The following is a 27,681-nucleotide window of genomic DNA, read 5'->3' on the forward strand; positions in this document are numbered from 1 at the left end:
AGCCAAAGGGATTGTATGTGCCAGGAAATAGATGTAGAAGAGCAGTAACTGCATACTTTCCCATAGAACAACTTATTGAACCGTAATGCTGTTGAGTTAAGAAACGCTTACTATAAGAATATTGATCTGAAATAAAGACTGAATTCTCTACAGTATAAGACTCTATTCTCCAGGAAGATAAATCGGATTCATATATATATGAAGAAAGAGATAGCTGATTTAATAAACACTATTAGAAGCTTCTGTCCTAACAAATGCAAGAACCAAGAACCTGATGGTGTTGCAAAAAAAAAAAAAAAAAAACCCACAAAAACCACACACACACAAAAAAAAACAAAAACAAAAAACCCACAAACAAAAAACCCCCAAAACCAAAAAACACAAAAACAAAAAAACCCAAACAAAACAAAAAACACCAAAAACAAAAACTAAACAAAAACCCCCAACAAAAAATAAAAAAAAAGCCAAGCATACCTGGTCACACACACCCTAGAATGACATTTTAATAAGGCACTCATATTACATATGCTGCAACTTACTATGTTAATTACTCTGCTGTTGTAAGACTTTGCAAGGGGAACTTTCAAAAAGATAGAGACAAAAAAAATTACACAGGGCCTAGTGACAGCTAATAGCAACAGCAAAAATCCTGAGAAAACATGACCTGAGAAGAAAAGGCTTGTTTGCAAGTTCAGTAAAAAGATGTCTGAAATAAAAGGAGACAGGAACAGTCTTCACATACGCAAACAGCACAGAGTACAGAAATCATTATCCTGCATGAGCAATAATAGTTGAACAAGAACTAACTGGCTTAACTAGCACCAAGACAGAAGCATAAGTTAAATATTAAGAAAAGCCTCCTAACTATAATGATAGTTGTGTGCCAGCTATAAATAAACCTGTGAAGAGGTGTGGTATTCCCCTCTTCTGATTTTTTTGAGATCAGACAAATGTGTCCAACATGATTTCCACGTTTTTGCTTCTGCCTCATAGTAGGGACTGATCTCGTGAAATAAATCCCTTACACATCTCTCACTTCATTTATCCAAATGAGAACTGTTTATTAGTGTTATCATACTTGAGCTACAGTTTGTAGCTCATGTTACAGTCTTTGCAACATCAACATCTACCTGAAACATTTGAATTTTATTACATTGTTGTTGTCAGCCTGTTAGTGTATTTAGCACAAAACAACTGAGGAACACAAAAGAAGTACCTTCTACTACTGCAGATAATCCACAGAAGTGGATAAAAGACTGGATGGAAATAGAGAAAGAGAGGAAAGTGAGGAAAAAAAAGCAAAGGACTGGGAAAAAAAAATTGTTGAAAACAAAGCTATAGCAAAGAAAAAAACCTTGAGCCTAAAAGATATTATTTTCCACCCCTGTGGAAAAACTAAGCTACAATTTGCTGGTGTAATTTCAATAGCATAATTTTAAATACAGAAGTAAACATAAGTAAAAGACTTGTTAAACAGGCAAGAAAAAGTCATATCTCTACAAGCCTCCCCAAATTCCCAATTCCTGACTGTCAGTTTCTAAAGCAAATTGCAGATACCCCTGCTTTGGCCTTGCTCAAGTAAATCCAATTTCAAATGACCTCATTAAGCTGGGCTCTAAATTATGCCATATGTGTATTTTTGGGTCAAGTGTCTCTAGAGCAGCAGTTCCCACAGATGGAAATCAGTGCAATACTTCGACATAAAACTCCATCTTTCCTTTACTCAATCATCACAAAACCTCAAAAAAACCCACTTAAGACAAATATAAGCTCCAGAAAAGCAACAAGATATATTTAACTACACTGAGCAGTCACAGTTTCATCATTATTTTTCTCCAGATAGTAGTCTAAACAGAGGGTAATGTTAGAAGCACAGATCTAATAAGAAACTGTTAGAATATATATATGCTTATTACTCCAAACCAAACACGTACTTCTCAATAGATCAGATCCATTTGGGCTGTGTGTTCAGTGGGAAAGGGGAAATCACTGAAGGAAATCACTCTAGTACCATTCTCAGGTTGCATTTTATAAGAAAATACTTTTTTTCAGTTCAAAGAACACTGTCAAAGAGCCGCTGAATGTGTCATAAATTTAAAATTACACATTATTAATTATTTTTAACTCAAGCTTCCATATGTAAAAATCCAGCCTGCAGTAAAGAGAATGTAAATGAACAAAAAAAATGCAACATTGATTGCTAATATACAAAGCTTTTGCCAAGAAATTCTCAATATGTAATTATTAATAACAACAAGTTTTTTAAAAATGGCAATTCTGATTTGTACCTATATCTTACTACTGTATTTTTGGAAACTGTAAGATCAAAATGTAAAGTAAAAACTATAAATGTTAATTAAATTTGCAGCATGACCCACTTTCTTGCTTTTTCAAGAAGAAAACCTTATTTTTATAAATATCTTCTTATTTTTATACATTTAGCATTTAGCTCCAAACACTCAATCAGCTTAAAATTCCAGAAGTCTGCACACTGACTAGATTTCTGAAGAACCACAGCAAAGAACCACTGACAGGGTATGTGAACAAATCTGAAAGGTTATTTATTTTTACTATAAATTATCTAGAGTTACACTGTGTTAATAAATTCTACCAGTCACAGATACCTGCATACTCACACTACCCACATACACTTCATAAGCTCTAAAGATTACCAAACATCACATCTATCTTAGGAAAAGTTTCTTCTGACAGTTTAGAAATCTCAGCAAGCCAAGACAAGCAACACAGAAACATCTGTTTTCTTCAGTGTAGTCTTCCATTACTGTCAGGTAAACCACTGACACAGAGCACAAGACAAACTGTACGCAGATTTTTCTGAGACAATTTAACAAATATTACCTTGATATTCTGCTTTAACAAAACATAATAAAACCTTTAAATCAATTATATACAACTTTGCTATCTGAATCAACATTGGAGTTCAATACCTTTCAGCAGCAACCATGACAGAATCAAGTACAAAGAGAACAGGAATCGTACTGAGATCTCATTTTTAACATATTTCTGAAAAAAGCAGCTATTTAAAAAGCCACTGTAAACAAAGGTATAGACGAAAGTATAATTTCCTTTCACAGTATTTGGCTTTTTTATTCAAATGACAGTGAAGGATTTACCTATAGGGTAGGGAAAAAAACAACAAACAAAACCAATGAAGAAAACTCTTTTACGGCTTTTGAGTGTAGCATAAGAACCAATTCATAGTTGTCCATTCCCTTAAAACTATTCATAAGAGAATTCCAAAGGAATACTTTCTAGGGTATTCTGCTAGTGCTATGCCACGAGAGAATCCAAGATATTGCACAAGACAAACGTGCAGCCATTCATTCTGCAAATACTGTCTTTACTATATGCATAGCAACACATTTCTGAAGGCCTCTTGCACTCTGCAACGTGCTGCATTGTTTGAAGAAAAGAAATATTCTAGCTGAGTAACATTTTCCGCATGGACTAGAAATCCCTTATTTCAAGGAATTTTCTGGCTTATTTCAAGCCAGACTTCTATTATCTTTCACCACCCTCTTAGAGGGCACTTCATGATACAATACAGCTTCAAAGCACTCAGCTTATTTAATTCTTTGATTTTCAGTAATTCCGTAGCCAAAAACTGAAACCAGATTTATGAAGCTGGAGAGGAAGCCAGAAAAAAACAAAACCAACCTCGTGGGTGCTGCAATGCACCTCAGAAGCTTGAAGGGAAAAATATTCTAACATTCACTTTTTCCCCCGACAAAAATATCTCGCAGAATCTGACCTACATACCCAATTCGCAGCACTGCTATCACTGCAGAGCAATTTGAAGAGACTACAGCATCAGCATGCAATCACAGGGAGGTTTACGCTGACACAGAAATATTTGTAGAGCTCGTAAAACCTTTAAGATTCTGCAATGGTAACGTCTATAACTAGCACGTTGTGAGCCCCCAGCACCCCGAGTAACCACACCGACGCGTAGCTCCATCTGCAGAGGGACGGTGCCCCCGGCGGCACCCAGCACCGCGGTTCGTGCTCCCCCCACAGCTCGGGCACCTCCTGGATGCCGAAAGTGCCCCAGGCTCCCCCCACACCGGCGGTCCCCTCCAACGCGCACTAACACACCCCCTCTGTCCCCAAGAAACACAGACGCATCCGCGCCGCCAAGGGCCGGTCCCCGCCCGCCACCCGGCCTTTCCCAGAGACACCCCCGCCCGCACCGACCTGTGTCACGGCGGAGGCCGGGAGGGACCCCCCGCGCTGCCCGGCAGCGGCGGGCGAAGGCCCGGCTGGGCAGGCGGCACGGAAAGAGCGGCCAGGTTTCCGGAGAGGAGCCCACCCCCCCGGAGGAGGGGGGGAAGGGGCCCGGGGCCTGCCCGCGCGGAGGCACGGCGGGGAGGCTGACAGCAGGCACCGAGGTCGGCGCGGCCGCGGTGGGCCCGCGCGGAAGGGAGCGGGGAAGGTGCTCCCGAGCGCTGGTGCCGCGCCGGGACTGGGACGTGGGGAACTACAGCGGGGAAGGGAGGGAGGGAAGAAAGGAGAAAAGAAGGAAAGATCCCTTCAGCCGTGAGGCGCCGGCTGCCACCGCCGCTTCTGCCAACCGAAAGCTCCGCCTCCCGCTCCGCCGAAACTCGTGACGTCGACAGCGCCGCCGGCTGGAGGCGCGGGGAGGAGAGCGCGAGACGTCATCACGGCAGGGCGCGCGGGCGGCGCGAGAATCAACGGCCTCCTCCGCGCAGGCGCACGACGAGGAGGCGGGGCGCGGGCAGCTCGAGGCGCAGCGCCGCGGGGGCGCGGGCAGCTCGAGGCGCAGCGCCGCGGGGGCGCGTGCGCAACAAGCTCCGGCTCCCCGCCACCCGATCCCTCCGCACCCCGGCAGCTCCGGTCCCGGAGTCGGGGAACGGGCGGTGCGTGAGACCCAACGCATTGCACCGCTCCGCTCCCTCAGGCGGCCCCAGTGACGAGAGTAGAGACCAGAGGCGGGGCCGGGTCCGGGTCCCGTCTGCTCCGGGGCGGCTGCAGGGATGCGGTGCTGCCCCATCCGCTGTTGCCGTGGTACCGGGAGACGCAGCCAGGCCCCGGCGGGGTACTTCCGCCGCACCCAGCGGCCGCGGAGTCCCGAGCGGCAGCCGGCTCGGGAATCTGCGCCTCCCGGGAACCTGCTGGAAGCCGTGCGCCTTTGCCCCCGAGTTTTGTCGAGCGAGTGTAATTCCGGGCCAGCCTGTGGCGGTTCCGCGTGTTACCCCGAAACAGCCCTTCCCTTCCCAATCCCAGAGCTGCGGCCAGCGGCTCCGCCGTGATTAGGAGCACGCCGTGTAGGACAATTCCAGGGCCGCTCTGCCGCCTTCACCTTCCCCTTTGCTCCCAGGGCAGGCTGACAGCTCCCCGCAGGAGCCATCTCTGTCAGCAGCGGGGGGCACTCACCTCTCAGGACATCGCAGGATAGCTACGGCTGCTACCCTCGAAGCCTAAAAGCGGAGGACAGTAAATATTATTACGGCACTGTAATTAGTTTCATACATATTTAAAAACAAGCTTAAGAGGAGTTTAGCACTGTGTGTGAAGCCCTCCTGTGCCACGCTGACGGATCACGCGTGTTCAGAGTCGTACTGTGGCAGTGGTGCCCTGGGCTGTGGCAGCTACGGCACATTAATCCCGACTGAGCTGCCACTCACACGATACTTTCTGGCCTTGTGGCCAGAACTATTTAAACCCTTTAAGACAATTAGAGGTTTGTAAAGTCTGAGCGAGCCCTCAAAATCTACTCAAAAAAAGGGTTTGGGGGTCACCCTAAAGAAACCTGGAAAAGACTACTTGAGTGAAAGTTTAAAACTTACATTGTTACTGTAGTTAGATGTCATTATGCCAGTAAGCTCTTCCAAATATTCAAGTTTTCAGTGGGACAAGACCCTCAGCTGCATATCCAGACAAGTAAACATCCAGTGGGAAATGCATCTGAAAATAAGACATTGCACATCAAGGCCCACAGCTTGTGGGCCTTCCAATTAAATAGGCTGCAGAAAATGATAAATACTGTAATGTTAAAAAAAAAAAAATATTGAAGAGTGTGTGCTAAAGAAAGACCAATGATGAAGCATATCCAACAAAGGCATAGGGCTCTGAATCACTGGTTTATATGAACTCCAGAGCCAACATGGAGACGTAGTCATCCCTTATTCCATAGTCAGCAAAATTGTCAGCCATGTTCATGAGACACTTGTCATGACCAAGAGTCTTTAACTAGAAAGTTAAAAAGGCGACCTTTCCTGCTAAGTGATAGAGAAGGAGCAGAGAAAAATGCTGATGCTGTGTGATGCTCCTGCACCATCAAGCAAGATCAATGAGCCACAGCTGCTTACACAGCTTTGAAAACACATCCAGGGTTTTCCTTGCCTTGATATTGCAGTTCATGGCCACTCATCAGTTTTAGCATCTTGTAAATGGATCTCATAGAGGGAGGAAGGTTAGTGAACAGTAGATATTGACATAAGAGTTTCTCCACTACCAAAGAAGTTAGCAAGAGTTGTGGAAAATCATTCCATATTCCTCTGCCCTTGTGGTTCTTTGTGCTTCTGCATGAAGAATCACTGTGGTCACTGTGAGCACCACCCCCAGAGGGCTTTGCAGGGGTGATGTACATCCTGAGAAGCATCAGTGTTGTTGTGCCATAATCCCTAAAACAGAACATCTTCAGTATCAGGAGCAGGACAAACAGCTAAATATTGACTTTGAAATAAAAACGATCTTTTAACACAAGGGACCAGCGCTCATGACACTTGCTTACACTGAACTCAACCCAAACCCAGGGGCATGGTTCTACTGGAGTGAAATAAAGCTTATAGGAACAGTCTAATTGCTGATATGGAAAAGCAGCATTTAAAAATAGATGTCAGAAGTTGCAATAAAGCATATTATTTATGCATTCAGCACAAGCCCTAAACAGGCAATGGAAGCTGTGAGGAGTGGGAGTGGAAATTGTAGGGTAAGCACATCTTAGGACAGTCTATTCAAGCAATTGACTGAAATCTGGCAGTATGACTCTCCCTGGGTTCCAGAATCAATACCTCATTGCACTAAGAGGTTTTCTCCTTCTAGATGTATAGCTTGAGGCTACCAAGTGCCTGTATAATTAACAATAAAGCCACATCTTCTAAGCACTTTAAATGAGAACAAACCAGTCCCTTTCTATGGCCATGCCAATCCTCCTACTTTTCCTCCCCAAGTTTCTGTGCCTCACCACAACTTCTTCCTATGGCTATCACTGTATTAGCATGCTACCATGTTTTGAACTACATCCAGAAAAGGATCTAGTTTAGAAAGTGATTCATTTAATGTTTTTAAAATCAAGCTCGGAGGGGTTAACTGGCAAAGAAATAAGCTGCTGGAGACAAAACAGGTAAGGGAAGTCAAAATGGCTTCTTTTGGGAAGAGCAGTAGCACAGAGTTTGTGATGCCAGGATATTATAACATGATAAAGAGTCCTCACCAGCAGGAGGGCAAAGATTCTGTTCATAAATTTAAATCCAGATTGCATGAATCGAGCAAACAACAGTAATACTTCAAGACCCTGCTAGTTCTACCTGTCACCATTACTGTGAGGCTGATGCCAAAAGAAAGCAAGAGCAAATAGCTTGGGGAAGACAATCCTAAATCACTGCTGGAAGATTCATTACACTTTTTCAGCTAGAGCTGTAGAGTTACAGATCTGAAGCAAAAAGTGATTTCTTCAGAGTACATACAGCTATGGTGAACAGTTACAGGAACCAGTTCTTCTCACCCCAAAGCAAGAAAAAATTAACGAAAAAATAACTCTTAAATGAATATAAGGAAAGAAGCCAAACAGAAGTAATTTTAAAAGATGACACCTAAGTAAGATTTTATCTACACTTTAAAATTAAGGGACTTAGGTTAAAATAAAAAAGAATGACACAGAATATAAATTATTAACAATCTCATTTGAATTCTATTTCGATGAGTCTCAACTCTGGTAGGAAGCTTCATCTTCTCCCCTAGCAACTGTATGTCTTACCCAGACTGGAATCTCCCATCATACTAAGTATTTCACATTTCAGGACACATTCTCACTACCCAAGCTCAAATAAAAAAATAAAATTAAAAAAAAAAAAAAAAAAAAAAAAAAAAAAAAAAAAAAGAACCAGGCAGCTATTGATTTGCCTGTAATATCTGAAAAGGAACAAAACAAGGGAAAAACACAGTAGTCATTCAGGTATGGAGCTGCTTCTCTAGAAACTGCACACTATAAATGAAACTGGGCAGCAGTACTGATAGGTTTGTTTGCTCCAGACAAACTCCATCACTGAAATTTATGAAGCAATTAATTTACCTTTAGGACTTGGCTATTTTCACTAATACAGAATGCAGGCACTGTTGACTTTACTAATAAGATTATTCCCCTAATGTCTACATTATTCAGCCATTTAACACAAGTCTGCTATGCAAGATGGCAAAAGTATATTAGGAGATGCTTATGAGAAACATATGAAATCACTCTGATGAATAACAGGCTTTCTTAAAGAATATTCTATATAACTGGGTTATATAACTGGGAATAGTGTGGCCAGCAGGAGAAGGGAAGTGATCGGGTGCTTCTGTTCAGCACTGATGAGAACACAGCTCAAGTCCTGTGTTCAGTTCTGGGCCTCTCACTACAGGAAAGACATTGAGCTGCTGAAGAGAGGTCAGAGAAGGGCAACCAAGCTGGTGAAGGGTCTGGAGAACAAGGCTGATGAGAACAAGGCTGAGGAGATGCTGAGGGAACTGGGATTTTTTTAGTTTGGAAGAGAGAAGGCTGAGAGGAGAGCTTATTGCTCTCTACAGCTACCTGAAAGGAGGTTGTAGGAAGGTGGGTGCTGGCCTCTTCTCTGAAGTGAATAATGATAGCATTAGAGGAAATGGGCTGAAGCTGAACCAGGGGATGCTGAGACTAGATCTGAGGAAGAATTTCTTTACTGAGAGAATAGTTAGGCAATGGACTGGGCTAGCCAGGAATGTGGTGGAATCACCATCCCTGGAAGTATTATAAAACAACGTAGACAAGGCACTTCAGGACTCTAATATTCTCTAGTATGCTCTAGTGAGTGATACAGATATTTATATACATATTTTACTGGGGGGAAGATGTTGACTGTTGGACACAGCGATCTTAGAGTTCTTTTCCAACTGTGACAATTCTGTGATTCTGTGAACTATTTAGAAGACTAAACACAGCCATAAAACTTAAAGAAACAACTGGTGCCTCATATTTGTTAACTTGTGTCCTAAGGCAGACAAGGGACCTTACCACAGAATGACACTGCACAGACTATATTCCCTTTAACAAACATGAGGACTGTTAATCTTTGAAGAATTATTTTTACAGCACAGACTTCATTTTACACTAACTAAAACCCCTGAATACCCAAACTTCATTTTACACAAAATAAATACTCTGAATAATTAATATTCTGCTTAACACAAGGAATATCTGTAAAACATAAGGCAACCACAGTTGACAAAAATTTCCCTTCATAGAACCACAAAGGCTTTCATAGATATAAAGTTCTGTAACACAAATTCAAATACACCACCAAACAGTGGGGCAAAGTAGCGGCTGATAAGTACCTATTTATCAGCCAAATCAGTGTGATAAAGGGTAGGCAGAATAGGTTCAGCTTTGCCAGCTCTAAGTATTTAACCAACTAACAAGAGATTCCTAACACAATGGTAAATGTTAACTGTTATCCTAACATTATTCTCTTTGCTTATTAAAACATTATAGTGCTTGGTTAATAAATTGATTCATCCTGAGGTTTCTCAGCCCTTTACCCACAGTTGCATTCACCTCTCTTGAAAAAGAAAATAAAATTAAGTCCTGTTTTCTGAACCTCAGATACCTGAATCTTATACAAGTCAAGGATGCTTCTGTTACCACACCCTTTTTTTTTTAACCTCTCAATGCCCTTCGATCAAGGGCTCTTGTTAGAACAGGATAGGAAGAGCTTTGCTACAGCTGATACCATCTGCAGCACTAACAGCAGAAACCTGAAACGTTCATGCTGCCAGCTGACACAACACTGGGTTTCTGCCAGGCACTGCAAGACTTTTAAAATAATTTTAATCTCCATAAAAAAAGAGTGAAGAGGCAAGGACCAAAATAAACCCTCTGTTCTGAGAATTAAACATTTCATGTTCTCTCTGATGCAAGAAGAAAAAATGCACACAAAAAACACCAGGCTGTGATCATTGCAAAAACATTACAGCAGAGGAGTAATTCAACGTGATAATCATTTTAATAGTGTGCACAGTAAGCCTCAAAATATGGGGAACATTATTACTAAGAAAAAAAGAAAAAAAAAAAGCAAAGAACACTGATGTTGCCCTTCTTTACACATCTCTTTTTGAGCATGTATATTCTGTATTCTTACACTGTACTTTTGAGTGTATTCTCCTATTGCATTAAGCAGCAGTGCATTATGGCTCCACAAATGCTGGCTGTTTCAATTTCTTGCCAGAGAAAAAAGCCCACACAAGAAAAAGCCTCTTCTAAGAACTTAGATCTTTTAATACATCCACCACTGCTTTGCTACAAGTTGAAGAGGGCAAGGTCAAATAGAAATTCCTTGTATTCAGTGCAAGCAGAACGGTTTGTTATAGTTCTTATAGGTGGAGGAGTTTTTAAATTGTGGACTGAACCTGTCTCCCACACAGGAAAATACTCATCTTTCTCATGTCCCATCTCACTGAGATGAGTGATGCATTTCACAATCATTATGCATGAACTCCCCTTCTTTATGAATTCCATCAAAGCAAAAGAAGAAATCGGCAACACTATAAAATAATTATCCAAGTTCATGCTCAAATAATGTAGATAACAGCTCTGGGGCATAATAAAAGCTATTTAACATCATATAACTTCCACTTCATGTCAAATCTACAGTCCACACATATCATAAAAGCTCACAGTCAAACAAGAAAAGAAAGTAAATTCCACAAGTCTCAAGCCTGTTTGTGTTTAATCTTCTTTTACAGAAACATGTTAAGAATGCATAAATAATCTCTTAACAAACCAAATAATTTCACTTAAATGCAATGGGCTAGGCTTCTGGAGTTGGATACCTAGCAGGTGCATTTTCTTCCAGGAATTCTCTTGCTGTGTACCCTGAACTAATATTTGCCATAATCAAAATATACCTTGCAGAAGAGGTTTGAAAAAAGTTGTTTTTATGTCTGTACAAGTTTCTCACAGCCCCTTAAAGACCACCCAGTAACTAAGGAAAGAAGATATATGAGAAGAAGAAAGCATTTTGGCTGAAACGTCACCTCTTCCACAAAATAGGCATTCAGATTTCCATGAAAAAGTGATATAAATGTACATACGTAGGTTCCCAGATTTTAATGAAAGACATAAAAGTCAAATATCTTTGCAGAGAACAAAAAATTGGCAGAGACTCTTATACTCAACCCAAAATGAAGCATTAAAGAGGTCACTTGTATAGCAGCAACTTTATTCCTCAAATTTCAATTGCTACAGCACAAGTCATCACTTAATTTTATATTTTGATTAAGTTATCACACATGGGAACACTTGCCTTAAAGTGAATTTTAAAAAAGTGAGTACTGACAAATGTAGCCTCTTTGAGTGATATTTGCAGGATTTTTGTTTTTTAAATGGCATCTTTGCATTGACAACAAATATTACACCAGTTTTAGAGACAATGATGAACAAAACCGTGTTAACTTTGCAAGACAACACAGTGGAGACAGAAAATGATAAATTAAGGATTTCAATTTTCTCCTTTAACACTACAGCAGACTGCAGAAAACACTGCAATATACACATTAACTTTTACTTAAAATATTTTGCAGGTTGAATTGTTGAATCCATTCTGTTTTCCACCACTACATGTTACAGCTTAAGTTTATTATCTGTTTATTCTATTGTCAAACTTGAGTTGCAGCCAGCTTAATTCCATTACATTATTTGCAAACAATTCAAAACATTCCAAATATAATACACCATATTAGTTTGAAACATTAATAGCAGTATTCTGCCTTATTTTTAATTCTTTTCAGATAAATAATTTATCTATCTAGTCTTTAAAATCATGGCTGCACACTCTGTGTGGCTGAACAGAAACAGTGCAGAGCTAACAGCCACCTCAAGGGATACTGATGTAACTAGCAACAGAGACTTAAATTACCTTCTCCTCAAACTCATGCAGAATAGGTTTCTGTAACATTCCCTCTCCACACAACTCACTTCAAAAGAAGTATTTTTAAATTCACTTCTGCCTGAGATTCTTAATTACTTAATGCTTGTGCTAATGGAGAATTTGTCTTTTATACGTTCCCTTACCAGGAGACCAAATGTTTTCAGGGCAGCGAGTGTTTCACTGAAAGCAACTACATACAGCCTTCCAAGTTTTAAATATAAACGAACAAAAATCAAGGCACACAATGTAGTTACATATGAGCAAAAAATATATATTACTAAGAACAATAAGCCCAAATCACAAAGCAAGATTATCAGCAAGTGTGCAACTGGGAATAAGATGAAATCTCATTCTTTTACAGCTTTGGCTTGAACTTTCCAGAAAGAAGCTGTTTAAGCATTTCAGAATTTTTTCCTTCTGGTGGTGAGGGCCATCTGTCATGATCTGAGGAAAAGAAGTAAAACAACATACTTAGTAGACTGAGAGAGTAAGCATTTCACTTCTGTATCTTCCCACTGCTCAACTTCAGTCACTTGAAGGACACTTTTTTGTAGCCCATTTCTTACCAGGTATTTCTAGGAAATGGCTATATAAACTCTGGCCACCATCCACAGCCAGGGTTATCCCCGTTATGTAAGAAGCAGCTGGAGACAGCAGGAAACACACTGCAGGTGAGATCTAACAAAAAACACCAGAACAGTTTTAAAGTATCTTAAATTGCTGGGAACTATTCACGTCAAAAAGACACTTGTAAAAACTTGTGATACACAGCAACGTTTTCTAGTCAGTAATAAAAACTGTAAGTCTTAAAGCCATCCCGCCAGCAGCAAACATCAAGTACATAACAGATGAAGACCAGCAAGCTGTCAAAGATCAGCATCAGATGCTGAAAGTCAAAGAAAAAAGATGAACAGTGTAACAATGGTGCAGATTCTTGGTGGAAGACAGCTACATACTTTTCAGATACAATTTTTTTCATATTAATATTAATTATTTCAGTCCTCCCTGCTGGAAGTCAACTTTTTAAGGAACTAAACATTTCATCTGCAAGAGGAACCAAAGTTAAATTTTCAATGCAACAGTGATTACTGGTTAAATCCCTCACTTGGCACTACTATACATTTCTACAAGCTTTTTTATCTTTTTTATATCCTACCAAAGTGCAAAATTAAGTCTTTTTGTTCTCTGCATAATAAGGTGGCTTCAAAACAGAGACAGAGAAGTAGAAATATCACGAATGTTCTGAAATACATTACCTCCTCAGGAACTGCTGACCTCTTGGCAGGAATCTTTGGTATGCTGTTTAACCACATCATTGCACCTTGTTCTCCATAGTTTGCAACAGCAGTTTCTGAAAATACTGTTCCCTATTTAAAAGAGCATAATAAAAATTAAGTTCTCCTGTATATATTTGAACTTTGATCATTGTAAGCTTGTGATATTGTCATTACCAGGATTTTCTGTGGGATTAAACAGTGCTTGAATCTAATTAAATCTAAACAGTGCTTGAATGCAAATTATTAAATTTAATGAAATAGTACGATTTATACAAGAAGGTAATTTGGCTAGCCACATCTCTGTTCAAGTGCAATAATTCAGATTATTCCAATTCTCCACTGTCTCTTCAACAACTATGAAGTGAAGAACATAAAGAAGAAACTGAAAGACTGCTTTGAAATTACAAGTATTTCATATTAGCTTATAGCAGGAAACTGCAAAGCCAAAAGAACAAGTTCTCAACTACATCTTGTGATCTGTAAGAACACTAGATGGATTTTATTGTGAAATACAAAAGCAAACAGATTTCAGTCAGCTTTCAGTCCCCAAGAGGACCAAGCCAAAGCAGAAGCAATTTTATCTCACATCTCTGGCTTTTTATCCAAACATTATGAAATAATCTTAAATGACCTGAGGAACATACATGAGGGAAATACAAACAATCCACAAACAACTATAGGATATAGATTTTTAAATCCCTTTAGGTCTGAAAGATTTAATCGTGACCATCTATGATGGTTAAGTTTAAGGGGACTGTTTGCCATTACTTACAGGAGCAATGCTGTTGATTCTTACTCCACTGTGGGCCCATTCTAAAGCTAAAGTCTTGGTCAGGTTATTCACTGCAGCTCTTGCAGCTGCCGTATGCCTATTGAGAGAAGAAAGCAAAAGCAGCATCTGTTCTGTCAGCTAACAGTGCCCACTGCTAATTCTACCACAGCCTCCCTAGGGCAGTCAGAGTAGTTTTCTATGCCTGGACCAACCATCTCTGAGAGATTTTCTAGTTTGTAAGTTTGACTGTAGCTTCACACTTTAAACAATCTATATTCCCATAATTTCTGGAAATACTTATCATCTCTTCCCCAAACTGACTTTAGGTCAGCTACATTCTACTGCTGAAGCAGGCTTGTAAAATGAAAACGAACTGGAGGCAAAGTTCAAAATGTGTAATACTATGAAAGGCAGGCTGCACAGGCAGAGCAACACTTGAAAGGACAGTGGTCTGAAAAATAGTTCAGATCTTCTGGTAAACAAGATTAATATAAGCCACTATTCAAAAATTACCATAGGTGGATGAAGATAGAGATGCCCATAGGCAGAGTGATCTCATACACCTTGCTGCTAGAGGAAACTATTATGAAATGTTTACAAGCTTGAACAAATGCAAAAAAAATTAGTGTGCTGATGAATAGGGGACAGTGGGATTCAGAGAAAAGTGAATGAGTTTTAATTCCTTCAGCATAGCAAAAGAGATGTAGAGGAGACAGATACAATAGTTCCTCAGACACCAGGAAAGGAATGAGAAAAAATAAAAGAAACCTCAAGAAAACCCAGCTTCTTAATACATATAGGCCAGAAATAAACAACTTCCAAGCACACTATGAGGAATCAAACTTGACTAGTTTTATGTTCAAAATTAATACTTATGAAAAACCGTCTGAAATTATTTCTGGCATGACTGGCTGGACTTGTAAAATCAACTCTTTTTAAATAGTACATTTCTAGAGCAAGCATCAATTCAACAAGAATATAATTTGAAAGTAGTTTTGTCCATCTATCTACCTACACCCACACACAGTTACTAGGGAAACTTTTCTTCCTCTATTATTCAGCATTATGGTTTTTATCTTCTGATTCATCTCTCAAATACAGATTCAGCCTATTTGCCATGAGAGTTCATCCAGACTTTAAATTACAGTGGAGAAACTCAAATAACTGAAGCTTCAGCACCACCCTGTGGATCTCTAAATTTATTCTGTAGTGCAAAGAACAAGCTATAGAAAATATTCTGCTGTTCCTTAACAACTTTGAATGTTGAAATCTTTCAACCCTGAACAAAGAGCAGTAATGTAACATTTGCTCAAATTGTATTTCTTCAACAGAAATTAAATTTCAAAGTTTTCTAAAAAGTCATTTCAAGTAAGAAATTAAGATTTTTTTCAATTAAACTAAAAACACAGCATTTTGATAAGTTCAAAATTTTCTTTGAAAAGAAAAAATAATTTTCTGAGAATTATTTCTCTTTCACTAAACTAGGTCTTTATTGGTGGAAAAGTTTCAAATCAGAAGACTACTACTCACCTCCATTTCAAGGATAAAGAAATTTGTATAAATATGGTACATGTAAGGAGAGGATGCTGCATTTTCATACAGACAGATGTGATTATTTGTGTCACTATAAAACAACTATGTTACCATGTTTGTACCAAGCAGCCTCCCCCCAGCCAAGAAAGTAGCAGAGAAAACAGAACCAATTCTCATCATCAGGGACCTTCCCCAAGAAAGTTTGCTACAAAGTCAGAGTAAAAGGGAAAAGGCAGGCACTTTGTGATCCGAAGGACAAACCCAAAATCTGGTAACATACTATAAATGTTCCTCCTGCTCCTCTCCTTCCAGTCTAACTCCCATAACTCATTACTCATCAAGTACTGCAAACTGTAGTAGATTAAACAAAACTACAGCTTCCAAGGTGCCAAGTTCTTGCAAACCCTCCAGAAATTTGGAGAGAGAAGAAGCGAAGTTTACATTTCAGTGCAACTAGTCCCACTAGCATACCATTGCCAGTGAAAGCTTCCCTGGCAAGTCCTGATTCATAGCTTCTCAAAATAAGTTGACAGAGACATTTACTCCTGCAGTTTGTACTGAATCAATAAGAAATGCAGCCAACTGATGCTCCTGCTCTCCTCCGACCTAGCTGCTGTATTTCTATACTCTGCTGCTGCCCAGTGCACACCTTTCTAATATGAAGTATTTAGGAGCAATTAATACTTCTAAGGGAAAAGTATAGGAAAACATAAAAATAAAATAAAATATATATTACGACATTCCAGGAAACCCATTTCTCACAGTAGCAGTAATGTTGACAATGACTCCTCCATGTTTCTGCATCCAGGCATTGTACACTGTATAAATGAGCAAGATAATCTATAAATGTCAGAAGAAATGCCAAATTAACTTGCCAAGTGGAAACCAAACTTGGAGTGCTAACTCCAACTAGACTACACATTTCCTGTGCCACTCTAGATAAACAATCTGCTTTTTGTATCATCTCACTACTGGTAACAAGTGTGGTCTAGGTAAGGTTTCAAGTTTGTCAGGAAGCCTTTTGGTGGAAATCACGATTTCCTGCTTCCACATAAAGTACTTTCATTTCCATATTCCTAACTCTATCTCAGAATCATGTATTATACTTCAATTTACCTTTAACTTTATATCCCTGATGAGAGAGAAGTCTTTTTCTCTGTTACACACAGAGGAAATAAATACAGGCCACAGAAGTGGTTTGCATGTAGTCCTTTAAGTGAGTATCCAAGACAACAGACTTGCCAAACCTGGCCTTAATCAGGAGATTATACTTGTCTGAATGTACATTTGTATATATGAACAAATGTAATGTACAGTTTAATGTAAAGCTTTGGATGAGATTAATAAAAACAAATATCCACTGCCAGATAAATGTGTGAAAAAAGAAGGTAGGGAAACTTTACACTGCTTGTTTTCTGGTATTGCTGTAAAAAACAAAACAACAAAAAAAGCTTAATATTCAGTCCTTACCTGCTTTGCAGCAGTAGAAAGTCCCTGTCAGATTCGTGTCTATTACAGCATTCCAGCCTTTTGCACTGATGGCTTCAGAAAGACTTGGGAATTGGCCCCCTCCATTATTCACCAGGAAGTCAACCTTCCCATGCAGACTCAGTGTAGACTTTACTAAAGCTTCTACCTGAAACAATATTTGTGTGGTATACTGATTAAGCTATATACACCATTTTAATTTTCATACAGTATTCTCTCTCTCAAATTGTTTTCACAGATAAGAGGAGGTACCTGCCTCAGAGAGGCTGGAAAATTGGTATGACAGGTTTAGTCAGTTGAGAGTAAGAACTCTATAGCAACTGCTTAGTAGTTTAACTTTTACCTCAGAAACAGAGGAAATGGGACAACCTGACTATTTCCTGCTTACATTACCTATCAGGACTAGACACCATGCATCAGTTACTCCTACTCAAGCATATGTAAAAATTAATCTAGCATCTGTGATCAAAGAAAACATAGACAAAAAAAACCCTAAATAATAGAAGAGATAGATGCTGCTGTTGAAACAGATTTGACTGGGGAGGGATATCAATCAGATTTCCTCTGTACTGAATTAGCAGTAGAAAACATCAGAAATAAAACAACAAGCAATGCACGGTCTGTATCTCATCAAGAGTTAAAGCAACTCTGTCACAATAAACAGCAGCCTTACAGCTTTTGCTTTCAACTTCAGACTGGTTTAATGGGACAGCACAGATCCTGTAAGGATGCATCTCTCTGAAGAAAAAATCTAAACATACATGACTGAAGATGCTAATTGAAAAAACAATCCCTGCTGAGGAAAAAAAATGCCTTAAGAAAATAATTTTGATACCTAAATCACCATCTTTGAGTTCTGAATGGCATCTTATTCCTCACATTCCTCACTGCAGTTTGTGGGATCTGAGAAAAAAATACACCAAAATACCAAAATATCTGTGACAGCAGTCCCAAACCCATGACTTGTGAGCCTTACCGAAGTAAGACTTCCAACACAAAGACTTCCAGGTTGCTCACAACCAGAGAAAAGTAGCTTATGTCTTGCTAAGCAGCAAATGTTATGCTTTTCTCAGAAATATTAAACTCTTCTCCCTGACAACCTGAGAATCTTCCTTTAAATACTGTTCTTCATAAGTTACTGTAATATGGGCTCATTTATGGAAGAGAAATGGTTTCACTACAAGATATTTTTGAAGAGACTATGGCTATTCAGGCTAGGGGAAAAAAGAAGAGAGAGAGAGAGAGAGAGAGAGAAAATGCTAAGAATCTTAAAAAAAAGAAAGGCACTGAGAAGAGACATTGAAAGGAAGTTTTCAACAGTTGGACAAAAGCTGCTATGATTTATCAATTCAAAACAGTGCATATGTTGTATCTTCAGAAACTCTGGTCCTACTTTTTACGCCATATTCTCAGAGCAATAAAAAAACCCAAACCAAACCAAACCAAAAAAACCAACAAGAAATGCCTACCAGTTCTGCCTTCCAAAAGCCAGCAAAGGCTGGCAGACCCTGCAATGACAGCTCAGATTGTTCTAACTGTAGCAACCTTCACAATGTCTTCTATGTTGTTGAGGCAGCATCACTGCAAGTTTTTCTCCCAGTTACAGTAAACAAGCTGACAGCAGCCACCACACAGTGAGAAAGAGGGTCTGAGAAAGAGGGTCTGGTAGAACATACTCAAATCACAGTCAGAACTAAAGATTTATTTCTAATCCAAAACAATTAAAATCCACATGGAAAGAACATCTTAAGAGAAGATATTAAAGCCTCTCTCTGGAAGCAAAGCAAAACTCCATAATGTAGAGCTAACAGTTTTAGACATTCTTCTGAAAAAAACCAAAAACCAAACAAAACCAAAAAGAACAAAATCAGGCACTTCAGACATAGTCTGAAGACTGCAGCTCTTCAGTAAGGATCTTTTTTTGCATAACTGCAACTCCAGAGTACTATGCAGCAGCACACTTTCACAGATAACTGAGATAAAAAGGACAAATGTCCACAGGTCACTTTGAACTTGAGTAAAACTCAACAGGAAAACCACACACCACTGAGTGTTAAGAGATTGTTATTGCCATGTTATTTTAAAGTAAGACAACAGGAATCTCTTATCCACAGCTCTCCACCAAGCCACACTCTTCCACTACAGTCTTCATGCAGACTGGAGTTAAGCATTTATAAACCAACTGAGACTGTGCTAACCTATAAAATTTATTAGAAAAGGAAAGCTACTAATGAACTCAGACACAAAGTAAGTGCTAAATGGTACTGTACTGAGTCTGTCCCAAGAAGTCTTGTCTGCCAGATGTCCAAGTGATAGGTTCTACCCTCAGGGTCTAGTCCAGCAGCTCTTGTTGAAGTTCAAATATGGAAAGCGGACAGGTGCACAGAATGCTGAATTACTGATCTCAAGAAGTGTAGTTGCCTATTAGAAGTATGAAGTTTTATCTTCCACATACTTAGATATGTCTTGTACTTATCTAGATGCCAGTTAAAAAAATGCTTGTACAGAGCATGACTTATGACTTCAATAGAGTAAAAAGTTCCTTATCTCTTTCTTTACCCCATCAATAGATTTGGTGTAGCTCAACATTAAAGGCAAAGATGTGCCTCCTCTTCCCAGCACCAGCAAAGATAATCAGAAAGCACATTTCATAACAGAAAAAGTATAGGTTCTCTCTCCTCCACTCTGGCTACCATTACATTGAGGCACTGGAATTAATTAATTAGATCCTGGGATTTTTGAAAAAGAGCTTGGTTTGAAGAGAGGCACATACACAGCAGTCTGGTCTGAACCTCAGTGAGAGCAAACTGACCTGCTCTTGTTAAATTCAACATGTTATGTGGGCAGTGTTAGAAAATATCTAAATAATTAAAAACACTTCAGCTTCATAATAATTCAGAAGCAATTTTGATCACTACATACACTCCAGACCACAGGATAAACTGACTCGATATGGCACTCAGTGCCATAGTCTAGTGACTGTGGCGGTAGTTGATCAAGGGTTGGACTCGATGATCTTTGAGGTCCCTTCCAACCCAGCCTATTCTATGATTCTAAGGTGGACAATCACAGCTTCAGGATGAAGACTCAATGTAGAAATCTCAGGTGCTCTTATTGGTATTCCATCACCCTCTACTCATCAATCTTGAAAACAAAAGACATTTTTTATCTATTATAAAAGACTCAATGGAAAACTAGCCAAAAGTTGCAGCAGTAAACTCATGACAGAAATAAGCCTGACAGGATATGCATTGGTTGAAAATCCTCCATCAAGCAAAATTTCTTGCGCATTGAACAAAAAGTCAGCTTTGCTAGAAAGCAAGTGGGCCTCTGAGAATGAAGATTAAGAGACTTAAAAATGTGAATTCATTAAGCTATTCCCATGATATCTACCATCAAGCTTCTGCAGCAATTAATTCACTGCACCTTTTTTTGACTGTTCCTAGGCCAGAAGAAGCTGTTACAGACATATTGCACTATATGATGAGGTGTGAGTTTTCTAATGCTTGGATTTCACAGATCCAAAATAGGGCACAAGAAGAGTGAACTGTGTCATCTTCAAAGCAGATCAGTTACTTTCAGGCTTGCAATAGAAGGCAAAAAAACTCCACATCATCTGGCAATTTTGAAAGCACCTTCATCTAAGTTGCTCTGTCCAGTTTGTATGATTTAAAAATTAAAACCAGGACAGAATTCATAGGGGCCTTCAGAGAAATGCAGAACAACCAATGGAGACAGAGGGATGAAAAAAAGGTATGCTACAGTAAGAACAGATGGCTGGTTCCTATAGGTAATCACAGTGGCTTCCTTTAAAAAAAGATTTCTCTAAGAAAATTTTCACTGAGATATCAAAGAGAAGGAGATACTAAATGAATTATAAGGCTCTTCAGGAAGCTTCCTGAGCTTCGCAACTTGTGATGGATCAGTTCTGGCATCTCAGAAGGCTTGAACTACTGAATCTTTACGTTTGTTAAAACACTTAGAAGATCCTTCTTCTTCACACATTCTTGGGTACCTGGTATAGAGGTTGAGAAAGAGGATGTAATGACTTGCACAGAATACTTGTGCAAGCTGTTGTCTCTACCCAACAGTGCTTGCATGAATTTCTGAGGTAAATACTCTTCACATGTACTATGCTGAAACCAGACAATGAATTGTAAAGCTATTAATGAGTAGCACAGAGAGACAACACAGTTGTACAAGTCTTATTTCTTTCACAAGGAAAGCCTAAAGTTTAAATGCCTACTCACCCCATCTTTCACTGTAAACAGGAAGCTACTCCTGTATTTCTGAAAATCGTGAAGTGAGTTATATTGCTGTTGCCTCTACTCAAGATTTACCCCAAGGCTAGAAAAATCCTTCACTACATCTTTTATTGATCCCTGTTCCTAAGACTACAAGTCCCAGGCACTAAATTCTGGGCTAAGAATGGAAGGGGCTTTGAAAGTGGATAAGCTAAAGGTACTTTTCCTCTAGTCTCTGCAAGATAATCAAATGCAAGTTAGAAAACAGTACTTACCATTGGTGCTCTTAGCAAATACAATAAATAAGCAATAGTGAGCAATGGGTTGTGGAAAATTTGCCACATTCCTCAGTTCTGACAAGTTTTTAGCTGTTTAGGTTACCAATTGTTGAACTGTAAATTTATCTAGCTTCAACGTACAAACACTAAACACAATAATGTAAGGAAGTAATATCCTCACTACAAATAAAAAGCTGAAAACATAATCCACATACTGCTGGTCCAAAAGTAAATTTAGAAATAAAGTAACAAGTTAACAGGATTTATCAATCTTAAAGAATCTCAGCAGTAAAGAGCTAATGGAAAAGGGTAAAACCAGAAAAATAAAAACTAAACCCCAAAAATCATAGGCTGTCTCTAACCACCAAAGTATCTGCTCTTGAAGATGGACATCTTTAATAGGTACGCTTAAGTTCTTACATAAACATGCAACAGAAATTGCATTGCTTACCCAAAAGTTCCACAAAAGGCTTAGGAAATTTTCATAGGGATTTTTTGTCTAAATAGGACTTCAAATGAAAGAAGTAAGTGTGGCTGAAGAACTGAAGTGAGTCAAACTATATGACTGAGCCAATGACTGAAAAACTCAAAACAGAATTTTAATCTACCTTATTCCTATGTATCCTCAATAGATACAGAGATGAAATGAAAACAATTCATAAGAACTTCCACTGGAAGAAGACACCTGATAGAGCCTTCTCCAATATTGTATGAAAAATTCTAAGAAATTTCTGGTGTGTCTGTAAATGAGTAAAGCTTAAAGCTAAACTGGAAACAAGACAGTTCTCTGACGAAACTGCAGGGTAATAGCAAAGACAGAAGTGTCTCAAATCATCAGCATGGCTACTTGTAACCCAAAATAATGCCTAAACACTTTACACAGAACTGTAAAAATGGCTTTAAAAGAACTTCCAAAAAAGTTTCCAAAGACTAAGATTTTTTTGCTAGATAAGTATTTAGTCACACTTAGTAAACAGGAAACAAAGAATGAATGGTAATCTGTTCAGTGGAGATGGCCTCATTTCACCATCTAAGCCCTCTACCATTTCACAGAACACTGCAGTTCCTATTAAATAATTTTTAAACTGATGCAGAAATAAGATTCATCTGCAGAAGGTTTTCAGGCTTGCCAGAGCACTTTCTGAAAGAACAGTCATGTGAAAGAAGGCTTAAGTATCGTCTACCTCTTTACCTCTTTTCTTCCCTGTAGCTTTAATCATGTAAGTTGCCCTCTGACATCTGTCATGACCTATTATATCACAGTGCTGATGCAAGTAAATACAAATCTAAAATTCACTGGTAGGTGAAGTGACATGCTGCACAGCCCCAGGGTTCATCTCCTTCAGGAGAGAAAGTACCACTATAAATATTTTATGGCAGGAGCCATTCCACGGGGGAAAAATTTTACTTTTATGGTTGTATATTAGGATATTTCCATATTCTACATAGCTACTGAAGGTTATTAATAAAGTTATGCTAGAATTCAACAGAGACTTAGAAAGGGTAGGAATAAGGTAGCAAGCAGTCATTGGTAAAATATTTTCTAGCTGTGTTCAGCAAGCTTAAAGTCCAACTTGATGCTGGATTTTTAAATGTTTATTTACATAGATTAAATCAGGAGGTGAATGCAGACTTCTAACAAACCTGGATTAAATACTTTTGCTCTTGATCTTCCATTTTAGTAATATGAAGAAAAAGGAAAAAAACTCAGCTGGGATAATAAGAATTCATAATGAAGCACATCTCAGATGGTAAACAAAAATTTGAAACATGGCTAAAAACAGTAATATCTGTGTGGTTTTATTTGCTTTCATACAAGCAAAACTGACAATGCTGGGCACTTGTGGCAAGTCACAAGCACTCAGATCCATGCTATGACTTCGTGTTTAAAGGAAAAATTCTAAAGTCTCCACCCTCACAACCTAACACCCCCTCACTGCTGACACACGTGTGACGTAGAACCTTGCTAACTGGGCCCTGGCTCTGTTGTAGAATATGCCAGTTCCAAGGCCTGCCTCCCCCAGAAGTATGTCAAATACATACCCATGCTCAGAAAAATATTTGCAATTACAAATGCCTTCTTGCTTACATGGCCAAACTGTCTTCTCTTGGAAAGCACATCTTTAGCTAGATCAACTTGACAGTGCTTTACTGCACCTGTCCCTTCATCCCTTCACTTTTGAGAGGGGCAGAGAAGACCTTTGGGGATCCAAGATTTTATACACAGAATATGATTTTGACACATTACTCCCCAGAACAAGATCACTTGTTGTGCTGGTTACCTCATCTTCTTTGCGGATATTGCATTGTATGGGAGTCACTTTGGCAGGACCCATGGAAGAAAATGTATTGTTCAACTCTTCTGCTGCAGCCTTTAATCGGTCAAATTTACGAGAGGCAATAACAACACTGCAACCTGTAGAGACAAAATGTGACATCCTTCAGCTAACACAGTTAAAATCAGGCTTACCATAGTTTTTCAATGTCATTATGGAGGTATCCTGTAGGATCTGAGTTTATTTGTCACTGCCTCGAAGATACAATGTTGAAGTTCCTGCTGGAGAGAGAGAGAGATGATTGATGCCAAGTGCTTCTTAGCAACACCATGCCACTGTGCCAGGAAAATAGCAATCAAAAAATTGTCCACAAGGTTCCTGCAGAAGGGAAGATAGCTTGTGAGTTGCAGAGTCAGCAAAGTAGCTTTCAGGCATCTCTTTTGCTGCCTCTGCTCACAGCCGCCTCATTTATCAATTATGTGACTTAGATGTTTCAGCAGGTCCTGATTACAAAAAAAATGCTTGCTCCTAAAAACCACAAAAATAATCTCACTGTATGCCTGACTGTAATTTTTACTACTGCTGAGTGAATGTAATTCTCTGCTTTTTAACCCTACAGAAACTGAAGGAAAGGATGACAGCCTCACAAGATTCATTCCTACCTGCACAGAAAGAAGAGAGGCGAGAGGCTTCCTCATGGCACTGGCACATGCTGTAGAATCCTAGCTCAGAAAAGGGAGCTCAAGCCTTCTGCATTTTTCAGCGTTTGGAGATAGATGGGACTAATTCTACAAAGAAAAACAATGCAGGTGCCAAATTCATGGCAAGCTCGCACTACAACCAGTTTAATTTCTAGTGTTGCACCAAAAGGCTCAGATCAGCTTTAAGGCTTTATTTATCTTATTGTTAGGAGTAGGCCAACAAGTATCCAGGTGAGGAAGGTAACTCAGATACACTAAAGCCATAGCCCTTCATTTTCTCACATTTGCTTTGAAGAGATTTGCAGCCTTATTTTACGTGTACAATGTTATAGACACACACTTGTGTTACTTGTACTTTACCTGAGAAAAGTAATATAGATCAAATTGAGTTTAATTTTAAGGTAACTGGGTAACATCAACAACCAACATTGTGAGGAGTTTTACAGGCCACCTCTTTAAGGCAACATGTAAGGACACCTTAAGAATGCCTAGTTCCCAGTCATACAAAGGTAGCAGAATTAGCCCTTGTTTCAGCTCCATGGAAAGTTGGGACAAGAAAGACCAGGAGAAGAAGGGATTTTGCTCAGCACCATCTTGACAAAGAGAGCTCTTGACCATGCAGTGAAACGGCATGGCTCACGTTTCAACACAGCGAACTACAGGGAGTGTGGAACCATGAAGCACAGAGCTGGTCCTGGTATCTTGAAGACAGTGAATCCAATAATGATAATAAACATTACGCAAAAAGCAGCCTGATGAGGATGATCCCCAGCATCTTATGTTGAAACCTGCAGTAAAGGTATTGTAAGGTGAATGACTCAGAAGATTTCCTTTCACTACAGATTTTACCAATTCTCTTTACTGGGCACAGAAAGAAAGCCCTCAAAGTACACAAAGGGTGTACTTTGCTTTCAGGACATTTCTGTCACAAACACTGATCAAGAAGCATCATTTCTCTAAGCTTACTGTGTAAACAACAGTTGAAAACCATGCTGTTCCATAAACCAGATAAATCCCCCGGTTAAGTGAGATGAAAACTCACTTAAGGGGCAGCATGAGAGACGGTGTCATATAAATATTAATATAAGCTCATTTTGACCACTGAATTTAAAACGGTGCATCTTTTAAGCGCCAGGGGGTCCAATGGCACCGCGCGGCATCACTCCCCCCCGGTTCTCCCCGCTGCTCACTGACCGCTGCCACACCCCCTGTCAGGACTGACCTGTCCCCCGCTGTCACACACATGTCCCAGTCACAAACTCACAGATCCACTCCCCGAGCGCAGCCGCCCCCAAACGCACCACAACCCCCGAACACTTCCCGACCCGTCCCCTCCAACGCCAGCCCCCGCCTTCACCTCAAGCCCAGGCCCTGCTCCCCGAGAAACCCCCCCTGCCCCGCTGCCTTACCGGGGCTCCCTGCGGAGCTTCCCTCACCAATCCCCCCAACCCCCCTGTTCCTCAGTCCCCGCGCCCACCTAGCGACAGTAAGTCAGCAGAGATCGCCTTGCCGATGCCGGTGCCGCCGCCGGTGACAATGGCCACCTTCCCGCGGAACAGCCCGGCCGCTAGCAGCCCCCGGCCCGCCGCCATCTTCCCCCTCCTCCCTCACACCGCGGATCGCTCAGCCACCGCCACCGCCCCCCACACGTGACGCGCGGCCCCGCCCGCCAGTGCCGGGCACGGTGGGCAGGGATCGGCGGCGGTGCCGGCGGTGCCGGTGCCGGTGCTGGCTGCAGTGCCGGGTGTGCCCGGGATTCCGGCGGACCGGGTCGCTCCCGCGTCCTGAGGGACGGTACAAGGCGGCCCTGGAGCCGGCGGGCGGCAGGTAAGAGGGGCGCTTATCCACGGGTCAGTACCGCCCGGATCTGTCCCCGCGGTGGCTTCAGCGCCTGGGTGGGATCGGTTCCTCAGGTACCGTCCTGGTGCCTCAGGGTCGCTTCTGCCTGCTAGAGCCTTGCAGCAAACCCACCTGCACCCCACCCGTGGTCTCATCTGCTTGAAAGGGAGGGGTGTTGGTGTTTCCTGTACCGTTTGGGTCACCTTCCGCAGCGACGCGGGAAGGCACTCTCGGGAGCACGGGGAGCGGAGCCCCGCGCAGTGCCGTGGTGTGAAGGTGTCAGGAATAGCAGGGAAAGATGCTGGCGTTCTCCTGCCAGGGACCCCCCCGGGAGGAGAATCTCCTCTTCAGGCGTGGACTTCTGTCGGGAAGAGGCCGCGGAGGCTGAGGTGGTACCATTTACCGTGTTCCTGACATAGCCATTTTGTGCCTAAATGTCTTTAGAGTCTTCTTTGTTCGGTTGGTTTTGGTGGTTTTGTGTTTTTTGTTGTTATTTTGTTTTGTTTTGTTTTCTCACTGAAAATCCCTCTCAATAAGCTCTGTATTAATCACTTGGAACAGAGAACAGCCTATCCCATGGTGAAGTGACAGAGCATCTTTATCCTTTGCAGGTGATTTTAACCAGTGCTGATGTGCCCAGGACCTGTGTATGTGTGCATGTTCAGATATGTTTTCAGGCATCTTCCCTGTCTTTTTCAATAGAAGAGATGCTGAAAGTATGTTTCAGGTTTGTCCTGGTATTTTTGCCTTAGGGGAGATGGCTAATGAGAGGGAGGAGTGATTTAAAACAAACAAACAAACAAACCAACCAACCATAAATAAAATGACAGAATCATTGAGTCTGTTTTGGTTTTCATTTGTTACATGGATTTATCTACTTTTCTCAAAACATGTTCTAAGGTTTAATACTCTAAATGAGAGACAATTGTAATATAACATCTTCATCCTTAAGTTCAGTGTGTTTAAAAGGAAGCTCTATACCCTCCTTGCAAGTGTAGGGAAGGGGAATCATGGTGAAGTTAATGGTGTGTCCAGAATCACTCAGCAAAAGGTGACAAGACAGGAATGGA

General features: G+C 40.5%; 2 protein-coding genes across 4 annotated transcripts in view; both read right to left on the minus strand.

Moving 5' to 3' along the window:
- Positions 1-4,637, minus strand: part of MAP3K2 (mitogen-activated protein kinase kinase kinase 2) — a 52,791-nt gene extending 48,154 nt beyond the window's left edge. For both annotated transcript variants that reach the window (XM_030454432.1, XM_030454431.1), the window contains exon 1: positions 4,216-4,637. The gene's annotated coding sequence lies outside the window, so the exon portion shown is untranslated. The remainder of the gene's footprint in view (positions 1-4,215) is intronic.
- A 6,732-nt stretch (positions 4,638-11,369) lies between these two features.
- On the minus strand, positions 11,370-26,384 carry PECR (peroxisomal trans-2-enoyl-CoA reductase). 2 transcript variants are annotated; one of them, XM_030454620.1, is made up of 8 exons: positions 26,250-26,384; positions 24,078-24,211; positions 17,256-17,421; positions 16,525-16,603; positions 14,253-14,349; positions 13,460-13,570; positions 12,770-12,881; positions 11,370-12,647 (listed from the first exon to the last, which is right to left on the minus strand). In XM_030454620.1, exons 1-8 carry the CDS (start codon positions 26,362-26,364, stop codon positions 12,559-12,561), a joined length of 903 nt encoding a protein of 300 aa, XP_030310480.1. In that variant the 5' UTR covers positions 26,365-26,384; the 3' UTR covers positions 11,370-12,558. The 2 variants fall into 2 exon arrangements, with proteins under 2 accessions (XP_030310480.1, XP_008495278.2); XM_008497056.2 differs by having other exon boundaries at positions 16,522-16,603.
- Positions 26,385-27,681: the final 1,297 nt, after the last annotated feature.

This window comes from Calypte anna, chromosome 7 (genome assembly GCF_003957555.1).
Source record: "Calypte anna isolate BGI_N300 chromosome 7, bCalAnn1_v1.p, whole genome shotgun sequence".
Taxonomy (NCBI): domain Eukaryota; kingdom Metazoa; phylum Chordata; class Aves; order Apodiformes; family Trochilidae; genus Calypte; species Calypte anna.